Genomic DNA, 15,390 nt, shown 5'->3' on the forward strand with positions numbered 1-15,390 from the left:
AACAGTTCCTTTTAACCATCTTCATAAATGTTCTTCTACGGTCGGGTTGCTGTAGAAGTTGTAGCAGAGAATATGCAGGGCCGCGTCTCGGCCCGAATATTCCGTACGGCGCCGCCGCCTCCGCAGCGGCAGCAGCATATTGCTCCTCCTCGGCCCAGCAGAGCCGCGAGGGGATATGTGTGTGTGCAGCACTATCTGGTGATGTTTCTGAATAGGCGTTAACTTATTGAATTCTCTGCTTTTGTATCTAAATGCCTGTCGGTCTTTGCAGCTGGAAATAGGAAAATTGTAAATAAAGATCCAGGTGCACAGTCCTTGTCGGCCTTGTCGATTTGTTAAACCGTTTGCCGAAACTGTGAAGCTTGCGTTATCCCCTGCCGTCCAGATCTAATCCGTATCATACTCAAGGTTATATCGCAAACGCTCAGACTTTTGCTTGTGCGGTATCGCTGACTATTGCTTCTCTTCGGTGCACTGAGCTGGTACCTTGTTCTTGCTCCTGCTACTGCCACCGGAACTTTTTTTTTCCGAGAAAAGATGCACGTGATCCGCCATCACTCCTTGTGAACGACAGGCAGTCCTTCTCCTATTTTCAAATGAAAACCAATCACTTGCAAGTAACTACATGCTTTAGTCGAATGATGTGATATCTAGAATAAATACAAGTGAGCAAATCTTGAGAGCCAAAGTCCCATGCTTTAAGCGGGAGACTCTATGCGATCTCTCTTAACGACTGCTATATCACAGTTTTGTCTGCACTCCTCGTCCTCATCGAAGACCTCGTAACCTGTTTCTTTTTTTCGGCCTTCTTTTCAGCCTTCTTTTCGGCCTTCTTCTCAACCTTCTTCCCCACATTCTCCTCAATCTTCTCCTTCTCCTTCGCAGTGCCATTCGCGCTAGCACTTTCTTTCTCCGATATCTGCATAGTAATAGCAATACACGCACTTAACCACACCGGCATCCACACCATAAAGAAAATTGGCACGAACGACCACACACCCAACGCCCTCCATTTCCACAACATCTCTATCAGAAAACTCTCCAGCTCGCCGATAGATATCGACGTGACAATCCGCGGAAACACAAGCTGCTCCGGCGTCGGTGGCTGCACAACGATTCTAAAGTACGCCAGCAGGCAAACCCATGGGCATGTCACTATAGTTGCCAGGGACGACACCAGCGATTCGATAGAGGATTTAAAGCCTCGCGACTGGTCATGGGGGAGAAACAGGAGGTGTGCGAGCGGAGAGAAAGCGAGGCCGAGAATCAGCGCAAGCGAGAAGTTTAGTGTGCTTAAGGTCGTCAGCACCAGGCCTGCGTAGATCAAGCTGTAAGATCGCAGTTTGTTGACGTATGATTTAGGCTTGACGCCGACCAATTTGCTGACTATTAGTGGCATGAATGCCGAGACCACAACTAGAATTGCGTAGACGGTCAAAACGTTCTATATTGATGAGTATTAAGGTTAGCATATCAACTCAATCAGAACAAAAAGGTGTAGCATACAGTCGAAGGTGCCCAGCTGATCACAGCAAGAAACACAGAGCTAGCCACAATAACCACCAGGAACAGTCCGAATGCGCTCGCAGCCTCGATCATAGACTGTCCAGCGACCGCCTGCGTCGACGTCATCCACAGGTAAATGCCCTTGATAGTATAGCTAGCCCCGAGAAGCATAGCTGCGGGCAAATAAGTTCCAATACTGACAAACTGCCATGGCGAAAGCATGAGGTAAAAGAAAAACGACTGGTGAAAATGCTCGAGCAAGTTGTTGATTGACCGCAGGACCGACTCGGCGAGTTTTGCGAACTCAATCTGCGTGAACGGCATCGATTGCGGATCCATAACGGCTTTCAGCGTAATTGCGTCAACACGCCAGCCGCTGAACGGCTCGTTGCCGTAGCCTTGCTTGTATAGGCCTGAGAAGGCTTGATCGGAGATTCCTTTGAACAGCGTCATCGCACGGTTCTCGTAGTCGTGGTCACTTCCCGTGACGCCGTGGACGACGACGTTGAGACTCATGTGTGCGCAAATCAACACGGCCGTATTTATGAGATCAAGATTCGGCAGCTGGCCGTTGTATCCCGTGTACTTGACCTCAATACGAGAAAAGTGCTCGTGAACCCCTGGAAAATCCAGGACGATGCCGCCCTGGATCGCACCACTGGAAGCAGACATTGATGTATAATGATAGTCATCTACCCACTTACTCAGTCCGTAGCTCGTATCTGACGGAATCACGAGAATGATATCCTTAGACCACACCGACCACCGCGTAAAATAGCGCGCGAGCGAAACCGCGAGCGCCACGCCGCCTTCGTTGAAATCGCCGTCGCCGTTGATCCAGGGCGCGCAGATGATCATTGACTCTGTTGTATCTCCTCTGGGCGCGTGAAGCACGCCGTACACATTCGATCCGGACTTTACATCGTCGTCGTAGTGCGAAAAGGTCCAATTGTGGATGGCTGCTTTGTATCCCATATCATTGATCCACTTTTCGATGACCACCGCGCGTCTAGAAGAAAACAGTCAGTATGCAGTGAGCTAGCGTAACAAAACAAAAGTGAATATAGATACGTACTCTGACTCTGATACATCCTTCAACATTCTCACCTCTTCCCGAAACGCGCGCAAAATATTCTCCTCCGAGTCTTTAAAGTACGTATGCGCCTGTCCTGGCAGCAGCGCGTTCTCAGAGATGTACGTTCGTCGAAACTGTCCGTCCATAGGCAAGACGAACAGCAAGCCGATGCCGGCAAAGATCATGAGCAGCGACACCACCGGAAGAACCGAGATCAACGAGCGCTTGTCTAGTTTTCCCAGCAGCCTTCGCTGAAGGCGGGAGATTAATGACATTTCTGAGGTGTTGTGCTGGGCGTGTTTTGATCTGATATTCGTGTATGAAGGGCTGTGAAGGGATTGATCGCAGATAAGAAAGCGTCCATGGAAAGTCTCGGTGTGGTGTAAACAGCTCGTCTGACTAAATCATCGGCAGACAACAACCGATTGAGCGTATACCAGTGGAAAGAACAGCCAACGCCTCTCAACCTGGAAGTAGCAGCAGCGCCGGGGTTGAGCAGAAGCGGTGTTCAGTGACTTTGTGCTTTGTCTCCCAAACCTTGTTTTCACTGCGCGTCCAAGCGAAAGCCTCCCACACCGCTCGCAACTCATCGCCGCGTGCAGCCTCGAGGAATCCGCAAATATTTCTGCAGCATTGGTTCATACTCAAAGCCTGCTCTTTGCCAAAGCTGACTCTACAGGCTCAGCAGCAGCTTCGTCTCTTTGTTTCCGTGCTGTAGTGGTCGCAGCACCTGGCTACCCACCGCACCTTGAATCCAGCTGTCGTCTCTTCCCCTGTGTGCGCGGTGCGTTCGGCGGCTTTTTCACATATCTTCACAAAGCCATTCGCAGCTCCGTTTGATTGATCACCAAGCGAGGCGCCAAAATGTACGACGACTGGGCGTATCACGTCAGTCCCTCACTATATGCCCCGCAGCCCACACCGCAGAAAATCCGGCGGAGACGTAAATCGATACTGCAAGATGTCGCTTTAGAACACGTTCAGGTATGGATTGTCGAGCCGTGTCTATTGCATTTCTTTTTCTAACGCTTTTGCTTTTCTTTGTCCGCATAGTCCCCCGACGCGCGCGATTCACGACCCGGAAGTCTACGACATGTGGCCGAAGAAGTAGTGCAGTCCCGACGAGCAGCCCCTCAGATTCCAGAGTACACCGTCCCCGCGAGACGAAGCAATTCAATGTCTGGAATCGCGCGACTACGAGAGATGGATTCGAGTCGGCAGGTCGGGATCGAGAGCAGTCTGAAGCCATTGTCGCTCATGTACCCGTTCACGCCCGTCGAGAGAAATAATCTGATATATGGCTCGGATGATGAATTGTCGCTGATGGATGTGTATGATTCACTTGAAAAGGAGATTCAAGATGCCGAGGATGCACAATTTCTGTAAGCCAACTCACCTGCCGTTGCATTCGTTTACCGTCACTGACAAAGGCATTTAGAAAATTCCACGCCACGGCCGAATCACACCGCGAATCCTGCAAGGTATTTGTCGCGCAAGCCAACAGCATGCTCGAGCTCCTCGATACTCTTGCCGCTGGCTTTGACGCTGTGCGGAAGCAGACCTCGACGTTCCAGGACGCCTGCGACGAACTCTCGGTCGAGCACAGCCGGCTTGAGTCTCTAGCGGACGATATCGAGCGGCATTTGAAGCCGTTCAATATGCTCGAGGAGATCACGAAGAGGCTTAATATGCCGGGTACAGACTTTGTGACGCAAGAGGGATTCAAGCAGATGTTGAGCACGCTTGATCAATGTATCGATTACTGCGATGCTCATGTAAGTCTATTCTTTTTCTTTGAATTTTGATGCTACTGACTAACAATCTCTCGATAGCCAAATTTCAACGGCATAGATTTATACGTCATGCGCTTCCGCCAATGTATGACCCGCGCACTGACGCTAATCCGCGTACACTTTATAAACGCGATCCGCGACGTCGCCAGCGACGTGCAGACGCGAATAGCCGCGAAAGCACTCAACGAGACCACGCAATCCGCGCTCTTCTACACAAAGTTCAAGGTCGACGCGCCGGTGCTGCAGGGACTCACGGACGAGATCCGGAAACGGTGCGAAGGGCATGATGAGTATTCTGGGCTGCTGGCGGATTGCTACAAGTATTATACGAATACGCGGAGGAAGCTTATTATTCCGGTGATTAGCAAGCGGGTTATGGATATGAAGGGCTCGATAGCAGAGTTGCTGCAGCTGGTATGGTCCACATAATCTGTCTTTTGGAAGAAAATGATGTTAACTGAATGATTAGACACGGCAAGGGATTGCATACATGAGAACTGTGTGCATGGACGAGTATGAGTTATTTTACGCATTATTCACCGAAGGCGAAGGTGTCGCATAGTACGATTTTCCCTCTCTCTAATTCCAGATTAGTTTCTCGTTTCTGCAGCTTTCTGACTTTTGTTCTACTCTTCTAGTGAGTTCCTTGAATCGCTATGCGAACCTTTGCAAGACGTGCTTCGAAGCCGCATCATTCACGAGAAGCGAGCCGAAGTTCTTTACGAGCTTTGTTCTCTGCTGCAAGGGCTTTCCACCCAGGACGGTGAAGAAGGTATTGTTTTCTCCTTTTAATATTTTTGCTGGCTTTGTAAGAAGGGTGCTAACATATGATGCGTGTAGCTGATGACGGATACTTTGATCGCCCGCAACTGGATTTCGGTAAATTGTTCCAGTCCACGTTACAGGATGCCCAGATGAAACTGGTGTTTAGGATGCAGGCATACGCTTAATCTTGATTCTGTTGTCCAGTTACTGGTGGCCGGACGGAGACAGCAGAGCAAAGCTAGTTGGAATAAGGGCGACGGCATGAGTATCAATCACCACATCTAACGATATCATCTCATTTATTTTATTTTCTTTTCTAATGTTTTTTGTTTATGTGTGCTATGTTTTGCGCAGTGTGTATAGAGCGTGTAAAGTGATTGACTAAAATTGAATTTATTGACCGACTAAAGATACAGAGGGGGAAGCTCTATCCCGTTGTGGAGATACAATTAGAACACAAACACACAATCACACAAAACACAAACACACAATTACACAAAACACAGACACAGACACACAAACACCCCAATAAGCTGCCTCGCTTTTTGCTTTACACACTGAGAGGCACAGACTATTTATCATCTTTAAATATCGATATACCAAACAAAATCTCGCTATAGTCGTCAAATGTGATTAGCCAGAGGCGATCTGGCCAGCAGGAGCAGGGGGCGCGGCCGGAAAGTCGTCTGTAGCGGTAGTGGTGGTCGGCGTGACGGCAGTGGCGGCGTAGCTAGCTGCACCCAGGCTGTCTGTGGTATATGACGACGTGGAGGAAGTATACGACGACGAGCGCGAGAGGGGAGGTTGACTGTCACCCACCGCGGGCTCTGACGTTGCAGAGGGGGTTTTGCGGTGATGCTGGTGGTGACGATGGTGGGATTGTGGCTGGTTGTAAGCGCTCATCAGTGACGAGAGAAAGGCGTCAGGAGGTTGGTGCACGCGACGGCCCTCGATGCCGTCTTTGACAGCGGTGGTGGACACGCCAGACAAGGTCGACGATCGCGACTCTGGTCTCGAAGGCACAGAGGTCGGCGCAGCGTATGTGGCTGTCGGGGTGACCTCCATAGTGGAGTCGTTGTCGTGGCCGTCTTCGTCTGCGGGTGTGTCGGGATACTCTGGCAGGCTGTCTTCCGAGAATGTAGACGAGGTCGGCGTCGTGAAGCCGGTTATCCTCGGGGGTGTGAAGGAGTCGATGCGCATAGTGGCGTCTGAGGGCGCTTGCTCGGGCGGTGCGATGAACTGCGGGGTGGACGATGTTGAGTGCTGCATTGTGCTATATCAGTTTTATCTGTACGTTGTCTTGAGCAGGAGATCAAGAGAATATAAAGAGACGGCGGACGAGGAGGCGAATAGGACCCTTTGACGTAACTGTGCGACTGTGGGGAGGTGTGTGTGGAGGAGATGGACATGACGTCATTATATGTGATCACGTGCCTGGAAAGTGAGCCGCAGAAGTCACGGGAGTAGGGGTTGTGAGCAGAGGGTTTTGGTTTCCTGATTGAGCAGCTGGACCCGGGTGTCGGTGTTTTGCGTGCGGAACTGTAGCGCGCTGCTTGAGATTAAATGCTATGAGAAAGATAAAGTAGAATTGTTCATAGAAGTATTGTAATTGTGTTTGGTTTAGCATTAGATTCGATAATAGCAAAAGATCGCAGTACAGCTGCATAAAGCACAGTACTATTGCATTAATACGGCATAACACGTCTTTGTTTTGTGCATGCGGCGCACTGGGAGAAGGCGAAAAAATAACAGAAAATCAAAAAAATTCCCAACGCTGCGCTTGGAGCAATTTGTTCGGACGGTCCGGGGCACTGCTCGCTCTTCCTCTGATAGTCTGCCAGCTGCGACTTGGCTACTCCAAGACCTCTACCAGCTTAACCGCTAGCTTTATCGAGCTTGCAGGGTGTTTATTTACTCATAGCATACACGTGCATAACAGCAGCTACAGCAGCAGCAGCATCTTCAACATACGAGAATGTGTGGTATCTGCGGAATCTTGCTTGCCGACCAGTGCGCCAACGCGGCCCCGCAAATCCTCGAGGCGCTGCATTTCCTGCAGCATCGTGGACAGGACGCTGCCGGTATCGTGAGCTGCGGACCGCGGGGTCGGTTGTACCAGTGCAAGGGCAACGGCATGATTAGAGACGTGTTCAACGAGAAGCGCTTGCTTGGACTTATCGGGAACATGGGAGTCGGACATTGTAAGTCATCTTTGTCTATTTTGTCTGTTAGTTGTGTATTGCGTTTTGGTCTGCTGGATACTGTTATTCAGTAGCTAGTTTGCTGTATATGATGCGTGTTTTGTGGTGGAAGGCGGCAGGTCTTTGCAGGTGGTTATCGGTGTTAAGACTAACTCGTTTTCAGTGAGATATCCGACAAGTGGAAGCTCTGCCAACTCGGAGGCCCAGCCGTTCTACGTCAATTCGCCTTATGGAATCATCCTGTCTCATGTGAGTTTTTCTTATCGACACCGTACTGCTAAGCAGGAAAGAGCTAACAGATGTAGAACGGCAATCTTATAAACGCGCCGGCGCTCAGGCGATATCTGGACCAGGACGTCCACCGCCACATCAACACCGACTCAGACTCTGAGCTTCTGTTGAACGTGTTTGCGTCCGAGCTCGAGAAGACCAACAAAGTGCGTGTGAACGAGGAAGACATCTTCACCGCGCTGGGCGGCGTGTACCGCGAGTGCCGCGGCGCGTTTGCCTGCATCGGCATGCTCGCCGGCTTCGGTCTCATCGGCTTCCGCGACGCGAACGGCATTCGACCGCTCGTCATCGGCGAGCGCCAGAACGCGAACGGCACCGTCGATCATCTGATGGCGAGCGAGTCCGTCGCGCTCAAGGCGCAAGGGTGTCAGAAGTGGACCGACCTGCTTCCCGGCCAGGCGGTGATCATCCCCAAGGCCACGATGAAGCCGATTATTCGCCAGATTGTGCCGCAGCTGTCGTACACGCCGGATATCTTCGAGTACGTGTACTTTGCGCGGCCAGACTCGGTCATGGACGGCATCTCGGTGTACAGAAGCCATCTGGCGATGGGCGACAAGCTTGCGGCGAACCTGGTCGAGCGGTTCGGCGGGCTCGAGAATTTGAAGAAGCAGGTGGATGTGATTATCCCTGTTCCGGACACGTCTCGCAACGCGGCCTTGCAGCTCGCGTTCGCGCTGGGAATCATTTACCGCGAGGGATTCGTCAAGAACCGGTACGTCGGCCGCACGTTCATCATGCCGGACCAGCAGGCGCGGCGGTCGTCGGTGCGGACGAAGCTGAACGCGATGGACCTCGAGTTTGAGAACCGCAACGTGCTGATTGTGGACGACTCGATTGTGCGCGGCACGACGAGCAAGGAGATTGTGCAGATGGCGCGCGAGGCCGGCGCGAAGAAAGTGTACGTTGCCAGCTGCGCGCCGCCAATCAGGTATAACCACATCTACGGCATCGATCTCGCAGACACAAAAGAGCTGGTGGCGTACTCGCGCACGGAGGCCGAGGTCGCGACCGCGATCGGCGCCGACGACGTGATCTACCAGACGCTGCCGGATCTGATTGCGGCCGTCTCGGGCGAGAACCCGGCGATCAAGCAGTTCGAGGTCGGCGTGTTCACGGGCGAGTACGTGACCGGGGTCGAGAACGGGTATTTGGAGCATTTGGATAAGATCCGGTTCCAGAACGCGCGATTGAAGGAGCTCGAGCGGAGTGCGGATAAGGCGGGATATAACGCGTTGGTGAACGGGGAGGGCAAGGCGGATGTCGATATTGGGCTTTATAACACTGCTGATTATAGGTAGTTGTTGCTTAGATTGCTGATAGTTAAAAGGGGTGAGGAGAGGACATGTGGTAAAAACATAGATTACAACGATAAAGAATATACAATTTGCTTTTAGTGCTTTTGAATATTTCAGATCTATTATCTAGACACTCAATTAGACTCCAAAACCTCTTTAAGAGACTTTGAGACCGAATCCTCAGGCTTGACACCGATAACCTTCGTGGCAAGCTTACCGTCCTTGACCACCCAATACGACCGCACGATGCCACCCGCGGCAGTCTTCTTCGCACCGAGCGGCCCCAGCAGTTGATACTTTGTATCCGCAATCAAATCGTACGGCAGCTTCTGGTTGTCCTTAAACTTCTTCTGCGCGGCGACCGAGTCGGCAGACAGACCAAAGACGGCCACGTCCGCGGCGTCGAATTTCGGGAACTCGTCGCGGAATCCGCAGGCTTGTCTCGTGCAGCCGGGCGTGCTGGCTTTCGGGTAGGCAAAGATCACAATCATTTTCTTCGAGGACGCGAGCTGCGCGAGGTTGACGGGCTCGCCGTCTTGCGTCTCGATCGCGACGTCGGGGAGCGCGTCGCCTAGCTCCAGGACAGCAGAAGTAGCGGTGGTAGTTGTAGCAGGCTTCGGGGAGGACACGGGTTTGCTGCTGCTCTTTTCGATTTTGGCATTGGTGGTTTTCGCAGGGATTTCGGCCGCTGCTGCTGCTGTTGCGGTGGAGGAAGAAGATGAGGCCCGCGACCGGCCGGAGCGACGGAGGGTGGAGGGGTCGACGGGTTCTTTGACTTTTCGAGGAGGCATTGGTATACGACAGGATCTGAGGATGCAAACTGCGCGCGAGTACATGCAGTGACGAGGAGGAAGATGCAGAAGACAGGGGAGCAGAAGGCAGAACAGTCCAGTATCGGATCGTATCAATGTCCTGGCCCCTTTACTCCGCACAATTATTTCTCAATCGTTATCTAACCGCTTATCTAACAATGTGCTCACTAAGCAATGACATAATACAAACGGAAAAGTAAATTCCGACAAAAAGCCAAACTCGGCTAGCAACAATGAGACAGAAAAGCTTAAGTAGATTACATAATTAATTTATAATATAAAATTGATTGATTGCGTGGTTGCTATTTATAAAACAAAAGCAAAGACGAGAACAGAAAGAACAGAACAGGCGTCTTTGATTATTCTTGTTGTTTGTTTACATTTCTTTGCGACGCGTCTCTGCGCTTTCTGCTCCGCTTCTCTGCTTTCTTTGTCCTCTCAGCCTTTCCGCGTTCGGTAACCGACCGACGCGTCTCGCGTTCGGTAACCGCCCGACGCGTCTCTCTCTTCCCGTCCGCGCATTTCTTGGAAAAAAAACTCTGATTTCTCCTTTCTTGGCCTACGACATCCGACGCCATCCTAATCTCCCGTCGCATTCTCTACATGACGACGACGATGAAAGACGTGCTGCTGCTCAGGTCCGCAATGCAGTCTAGAAGACAACTCACGCTAATGCAATGCATGCACGGTGTCGTCGCCACTCGAAGCCGCATTCACCATGAAAAATGTAAAAGTATTAAAAGCCATATAAAAAAGAAAAAGGTAGTTATAGACACAAAAACAAAAGCAATTCACAATTGGTATCAGCAACAATCAGCCTCCACGTCTAAAAACCGCACTGGTTCGGATACGTCCGCGAGTCGAGAGGCTGCGGAACGAGGCCGTTGGCGATCAACGCCTGGAAATCCCACTCGAGCGCGCCCTCGGTCTTCCAGCACCAGAAGATCCAGCCCAGGCCCTGCTCGTACGCGTCCATCTGCGCTTCAATGTACTTGCGCGTGTTCGCCTTGTCGTCGTCCGACCACGTCGTGATGTCTGACTTGCCCGTGCACGAGCCGTAGTATGGGCTGCCGTCGTATTGGCCCTCGTAGCGCGCGCCGCGTCCATATCCGTTCAGCCACTTGGCCTAGATGGAAGAAGAGGTTAGAGAAGCTACACATACAATGCAAGATAAAACACTCTCTACTTACGCAATCTGTCAGAGCAGCACTCCATTCTCCGGTGACAGTCCAGAGAGTGGTGCCCTGAATGTTTGTGCCCTCGCCGCAGGCAGACGAGATGTGGTCGTCGATCGAGCGCGAGAGCTCGCCGGCGGAGAAGACCTGGTAGGCGTGGTGGTCGAGGATGACGTTGTAAAAGTCCGGGTACGTCATAAAGTCGTTCCAGTAGGTCGTGCCCATGAAGCCGTCGTGGATGGCAAGCACAATGTCGGAGCCGGACTCGGTGCGGAGCTGCTCGTAGCTGTAGCCGTAGTAGTCCTTGACCATGTTGATGTCAATCACGCCGTTGCTCGCCAGCGGCTCGTTCACGGGCTGGATAGCAACCACGACGTCGTTCCACTCCGAGGCAGAGTACGTCTTGATCACGTTCGCGACAATCTGCTGCGAGAGCTGGTAGTTTGACACATCAGACGTCCACGTCAGCACGTCGCGCTGACCAGAGTTGTCGAACCCGTTCTGCGAGCCCGGCATGCCGTGGATGTCAATCCAGACCTTGAGTCCGGCCTCGCGCGCCCACTGCAGACCCTGCTCGAGGTACTGCACCTGGCCCTGGACATAGGGGTCCGAGTCCAGGAGCGTGAACGCCCAGTATCCGATAGGAATGCGCACATGGTTCAGACCGGCGGCAGCGATCTGGGTGAAGTCGTCCTGCGTGATCCAGCTGGCCCAGTGCTGCGAGAGCTGCGAGTAGGCCGCGTCCTTACCTAGTGTCTGGCAAAAGTGGTACTCGTCGACGGGGCCGTTCGAGTCGCCAAACTGCTCGAAGAGCGAGAGGTTGATGTAGGGCTCGAGAACAAGCCAGCCGCCGATGTTGACACCGCGGACTTTTTCTCCAAGGCCGTAGCCGAAATTGAGCCAGCGACGGGCGGGGGCGGGGGACGCGACGGCGAGGACGAGACAGGCGACGAGGGGGAGGATACGCGCGAGGATCATAGTGGGGGAAGATGAGGCAGAGGAGGAGGAGGAGTAGGAGTAGAAGAAGAAGAAGAAGAGGAAGAAGCTCTATGTGCTCAAGAAAAAAGGTGCAGCAGAGATATACAGCAGCAACAAGTCACCTACAAGCAAGCAGAGCGAGAATTATAGCAGTTGACGAGAGAACAGGGAAGCAGGGCCGATATCAATTCGGACGCCCGCGCGTCGGTCGCGTTCCAAGAAAGGCACTCAGCCGCACAACACTAGTCCCGAAATGGACAAGGCAGGTCGCGCAGGTACCACACAGCAGCCACGCAGCACACAGACGAAGCCGACGACCGCGGTTCTCAGTCGCGGTTCTGGTGTTCGCGGACGTAAACAAACCACCGGCGACGCACTTCGTCACAGCGACGACGAGGTGCTGCTGGGTGTGCTCGGGCGACGATGCGCTGGTCCGTCAGCGGTTGCACATGCCCTGCGCGGAGAGGCGCACCGGCCAGACTATTGTGCTCACAAAATTAAACTCTTCTGTTCTTTGTGAGGAAAGCCTCGTGAACTAAGAACGCCCCTGGCTTCGACCAGAACCCCTTGCTTGAAGGGCCTGGAAGAGCCTGTGGTGGAGGGAGAGAGAGAGCGTCTGTGTCTGTTGTTCTGTATCTGCTTCTGTCTGTCTGTTTTCGTCCATCTGCTTCCGTCTGTTGTGTCTGCTGCGTCGCATCTGCATCTGCATTTCCATCTCTATTTCCGTCGGCGCGTGCTGCTCGGACTCCGCACTGTCACATTCATTCATTCTCATCTCCGACCTCATCAACTTCTATTTTCTCACTATTTACCTCCTGCCTCCTCCGGCTCGCCTTCATTCCGGTGGATATCCAAAAACCAATATCAGCCCGTCTCTGCATTTTTGTCTTTCATTCCTCCTCTCGCTTCCGCTCTTTCTCTCTCTCTCTCTCTCCCTCCCCTCCAAACCCCTCCGCGCCGCGCATCCACCGCCGCGTGCGCTCGTCACGCCGCTTGCCCGGCCCCCAACTTACCATCGACCAGAAATGCGCAACGCTGAATCGCGGCGCCGGTTCTTCGTTATATCTCTGAAACGCGTTCGTCTCCGTACCTTCCCATCGTCCATGTAATCCCGCGCGCTCGCTACCGTCTTCTATAACACCACCCTTGCTCTTTTTGTTCTGTAAACTCAAACTCCCTTCCCACGTCCGCACCGCCTCGTCCACCGGCATCCACCGCTCCTGCTCCCACCACGCGTCCGAACCCGTCATCTCCTTCAACCGCGAGATTGCCCGCTTGAACGCAAACCTCTCGTCCTCGCCCGTAAACGCCGACGCTCGCGTGTAATCACTCGTCTGACCCTCCCCTGTCTCGCGTCCGTCTGCCACCCCCGGCGCCGCCGCCGTAGCAAACGTCTTCTCCTTCTCCGTCTCGTCGTACGCAGACACATTCGGTCGGTACGGACTTGACAGGTCCAGATCAACCTCAGAGTACATCTCCAACTCGAGCGAGTCCTCCTCCTCCTCCTCCTGCTGCTGCGTCGCGCCACGGCTATTCTTACCAACCTCGACCTCGGCCGCGCTCACGCCGTGGCGCTTCATCTCGGGAAAAAATAGCTCATCGGCCTCAGTCTCTGCTCTCACCACAAGCCGCACCCGGCACTCGTACAGCGCGTCCAGCAGCGTAATCATCCGCCGCGCCTGGTTCTTCTTGTTCAACCGCAGCGCCGGCACGCCGTCCAGAATCACCGTGTGGTACCGCGACGCAATCGAAATGTAATCCGCGCCCGCAAGCGGCGAGTCGCATAGCTCTTCAAACGTAAACTTTGCAACCCCGTCCCTCGCCCACGGAATCCGCACCGTTCGGCCGTACACCTTGATCTCCTCGACATCCTCGTTCGCAGTCTCTGCCCTATTATCTGCAGCCGACGACGTCATCTCCCGCAGCATCTCCTCCCACGCGGCCTCCGGATCCCGGCCAGCGACCCAGTATCGCTGTATCCGTCGCTTGTCTGCTTCCTCTACCGCGGACTCCTCGCATAGAATCCGACGCCAGTCACGTTGGCTGCGCATGTCATATGAGATGCATCGCGCCTGAAGAATGTCGTAAAACGATCCGAATTGCGATTTCTTGAAATCAGCAGAATACAGCTCTACACCACACTCGTAAGCATCCTTCTCTGCTCATACATAAATATGTACACTTACCTTTCGGCAACCGATTCGACGTCGCAACAAGCACCCCTCCCATCTTGAAAAAATACGTAAACAGCGTGCGCACAATCTTCGCCGCCGCAATATCCGGCAACATAAACTCGTCCAGCAGCAGCACCGCGCTCTCCTCCACCAACTCCTGCGCGATCTTCAGCAGCACGTACTCGTTCTGCAGGTTGATCCGCTGCTTCTTGACCGAGCTGTCGGGAAGGAAGCGCAGTCGCTGGTGCCGTTGGGTTTCGCGGTGGATGCGCGAGTAGACTGAGAGCATGAAACTGTGGTAATGCCAGCGTCGTTTCGAGCCGTGCGGCAGAGACGCGGCGAATAAGTCCATCAGCATCGACTTTCCACTCCCTCTGTAACAATACAATCAGCCATCGGTCCAATTAGCAGCAGAGAGTCAAATGCAGGGAAACACATACACGTCACCGTGGATCATCAATCCTTGAGGAGACTCAACCAGTAAAACCTCCTCTTCATCCGAGAGCCTCCTGATCAGCGACAACGTCTCTCGCTCGGGACTATACCACGCCGTCTTCTTCTTCGGCTCCGCCTCTGCCTCTTCCTATTCCCAAACAGTCAGATCCCAATCCTCAAATCAGGTACGAACACAAAGCACATACATCAAGCAGCTCAGAGAGCTTCTCAATTTGCCGCGCAAAGTCCCCGGACGGCATATAGTCTCGCACGCGGTAGTACAACTTCTGGAACTCGATCGCAGCGCGGTGCTGTGCTTCGTCCGGGCGGATGCGGCCGGAGTCGACGTACTGCCGGTACAAGATTAGCGGGTCGGTGATTGTCAGACCTGTGGGTTGAGAGTCGTGGTTGCTGCCGGTGTTTGTAGATCGTGCCGCTGCTTCTGCTGCGCGCGCTGTTGAGGTGCTAAACTCGCATCGTCGCGCGGCAGACGGCTCGCGCCGGCAGAAGATACCATCCCGGTCGCGGCAGCGCATCGTCCCAGATGAAAGCGACAGCGGCGCAGTGTGTATAATCCCAACACTTCCAGCTTTAAAACAGAAATGTCGATGCCGACTGTGGTGACGGGCGAATGCGTGGTTACCCACTTTGATCTGTCTTGCGTTGAACATGGTTATCAACCCGACTTGAAGATCTCGTTCTGAGTGCTATTTCTTGTCAAAATCAAAACAAACACTGTCTATCAGTAATTCCGTATCTTCCAGTTATTCCAACCTCCTCAGCTCTAGTTACTCCTCGGCCAGCAGCACAACGCGCGTCAAGAAGCAGGTAGGATAGCTTTCAAAGCCAGCGCAGCTCTACAAGTCCAGACCTCGCGTCCTCCAACC

The 15,390-nt window shown here is 53.1% G+C and overlaps 8 protein-coding genes across 8 annotated transcripts; 2 read left to right on the forward strand and 6 right to left on the reverse strand.

The window, feature by feature from the left end:
- Positions 1–736: 736 nt before the first annotated feature.
- Positions 737–2,856, reverse strand: BZA70DRAFT_286566 (Gaa1-like protein; the record flags this gene model as incomplete). Its single annotated transcript, XM_064913877.1, has 3 exons — positions 737–1,444; positions 1,507–2,515; positions 2,582–2,856. 3 exons carry the CDS (start codon positions 2,854–2,856, stop codon positions 737–739), a joined length of 1,992 nt encoding a protein of 663 aa, XP_064770231.1.
- A 493-nt stretch (positions 2,857–3,349) lies between these two features.
- BZA70DRAFT_6356 (Sec34-like family-domain-containing protein) lies at positions 3,350–5,548 on the forward strand. The gene is made up of 7 exons (XM_064915272.1): positions 3,350–3,565; positions 3,635–3,963; positions 4,020–4,356; positions 4,414–4,788; positions 4,844–4,935; positions 5,013–5,146; positions 5,215–5,548. The coding sequence occupies exons 1-7, from the start codon at positions 3,446–3,448 to the stop codon at positions 5,322–5,324; spliced, it is 1,497 nt and encodes a 498-aa protein (XP_064770232.1). The 5' UTR covers positions 3,350–3,445; the 3' UTR covers positions 5,325–5,548.
- A 224-nt stretch (positions 5,549–5,772) lies between these two features.
- BZA70DRAFT_264587 (uncharacterized protein) lies at positions 5,773–6,408 on the reverse strand (the record flags this gene model as incomplete). Its single annotated transcript, XM_064910911.1, has 1 exon — positions 5,773–6,408. The coding sequence occupies one exon, from the start codon at positions 6,406–6,408 to the stop codon at positions 5,773–5,775; it is 636 nt and encodes a 211-aa protein (XP_064770233.1).
- A 517-nt stretch (positions 6,409–6,925) lies between these two features.
- Positions 6,926–9,015, forward strand: BZA70DRAFT_270709 (phosphoribosyltransferase-like protein). Its single transcript, XM_064911348.1, has 3 exons — positions 6,926–7,340; positions 7,504–7,589; positions 7,646–9,015. The coding sequence occupies exons 1-3, from the start codon at positions 7,115–7,117 to the stop codon at positions 8,930–8,932; spliced, it is 1,599 nt and encodes a 532-aa protein (XP_064770234.1). The 5' UTR covers positions 6,926–7,114; the 3' UTR covers positions 8,933–9,015.
- Positions 9,016–9,905, reverse strand: BZA70DRAFT_252877 (thioredoxin-like protein). The gene has a single exon (XM_064910728.1). The coding sequence runs from the start codon at positions 9,763–9,765 to the stop codon at positions 9,064–9,066; it is 702 nt and encodes a 233-aa protein (XP_064770235.1). The 5' UTR covers positions 9,766–9,905; the 3' UTR covers positions 9,016–9,063.
- A 547-nt stretch (positions 9,906–10,452) lies between these two features.
- Positions 10,453–12,020, reverse strand: BZA70DRAFT_6388 (Xog1 Exo-1,3-beta-glucanase). The gene is made up of 2 exons (XM_064915275.1): positions 10,932–12,020; positions 10,453–10,867 (listed from the first exon to the last, which is right to left on the reverse strand). Exons 1-2 carry the CDS (start codon positions 11,892–11,894, stop codon positions 10,568–10,570), a joined length of 1,263 nt encoding a protein of 420 aa, XP_064770236.1. The 5' UTR covers positions 11,895–12,020; the 3' UTR covers positions 10,453–10,567.
- A 579-nt stretch (positions 12,021–12,599) lies between these two features.
- On the reverse strand, positions 12,600–14,552 carry BZA70DRAFT_6407 (AFG1-like ATPase-domain-containing protein). Its single transcript, XM_064915279.1, has 2 exons — positions 14,081–14,552; positions 12,600–14,025 (listed from the first exon to the last, which is right to left on the reverse strand). Exons 1-2 carry the CDS (start codon positions 14,424–14,426, stop codon positions 12,785–12,787), a joined length of 1,587 nt encoding a protein of 528 aa, XP_064770237.1. The 5' UTR covers positions 14,427–14,552; the 3' UTR covers positions 12,600–12,784.
- BZA70DRAFT_270713 (uncharacterized protein) lies at positions 14,420–15,383 on the reverse strand (the record flags this gene model as incomplete). The annotated part of the gene is made up of 1 exon (XM_064911349.1): positions 14,420–15,383. A coding segment is annotated over exon 1 (490 nt), but the record flags the coding sequence as incomplete, so codon positions are not given.
- Between the last annotated feature and the right edge of the window lie 7 nt (positions 15,384–15,390).

This window comes from Myxozyma melibiosi (assembly GCF_037950935.1).
Source record: "Myxozyma melibiosi strain Phaff 52-87 chromosome Unknown BZA70scaffold_1, whole genome shotgun sequence".
NCBI lineage: Eukaryota > Fungi > Ascomycota > Lipomycetes > Lipomycetales > Lipomycetaceae > Myxozyma > Myxozyma melibiosi.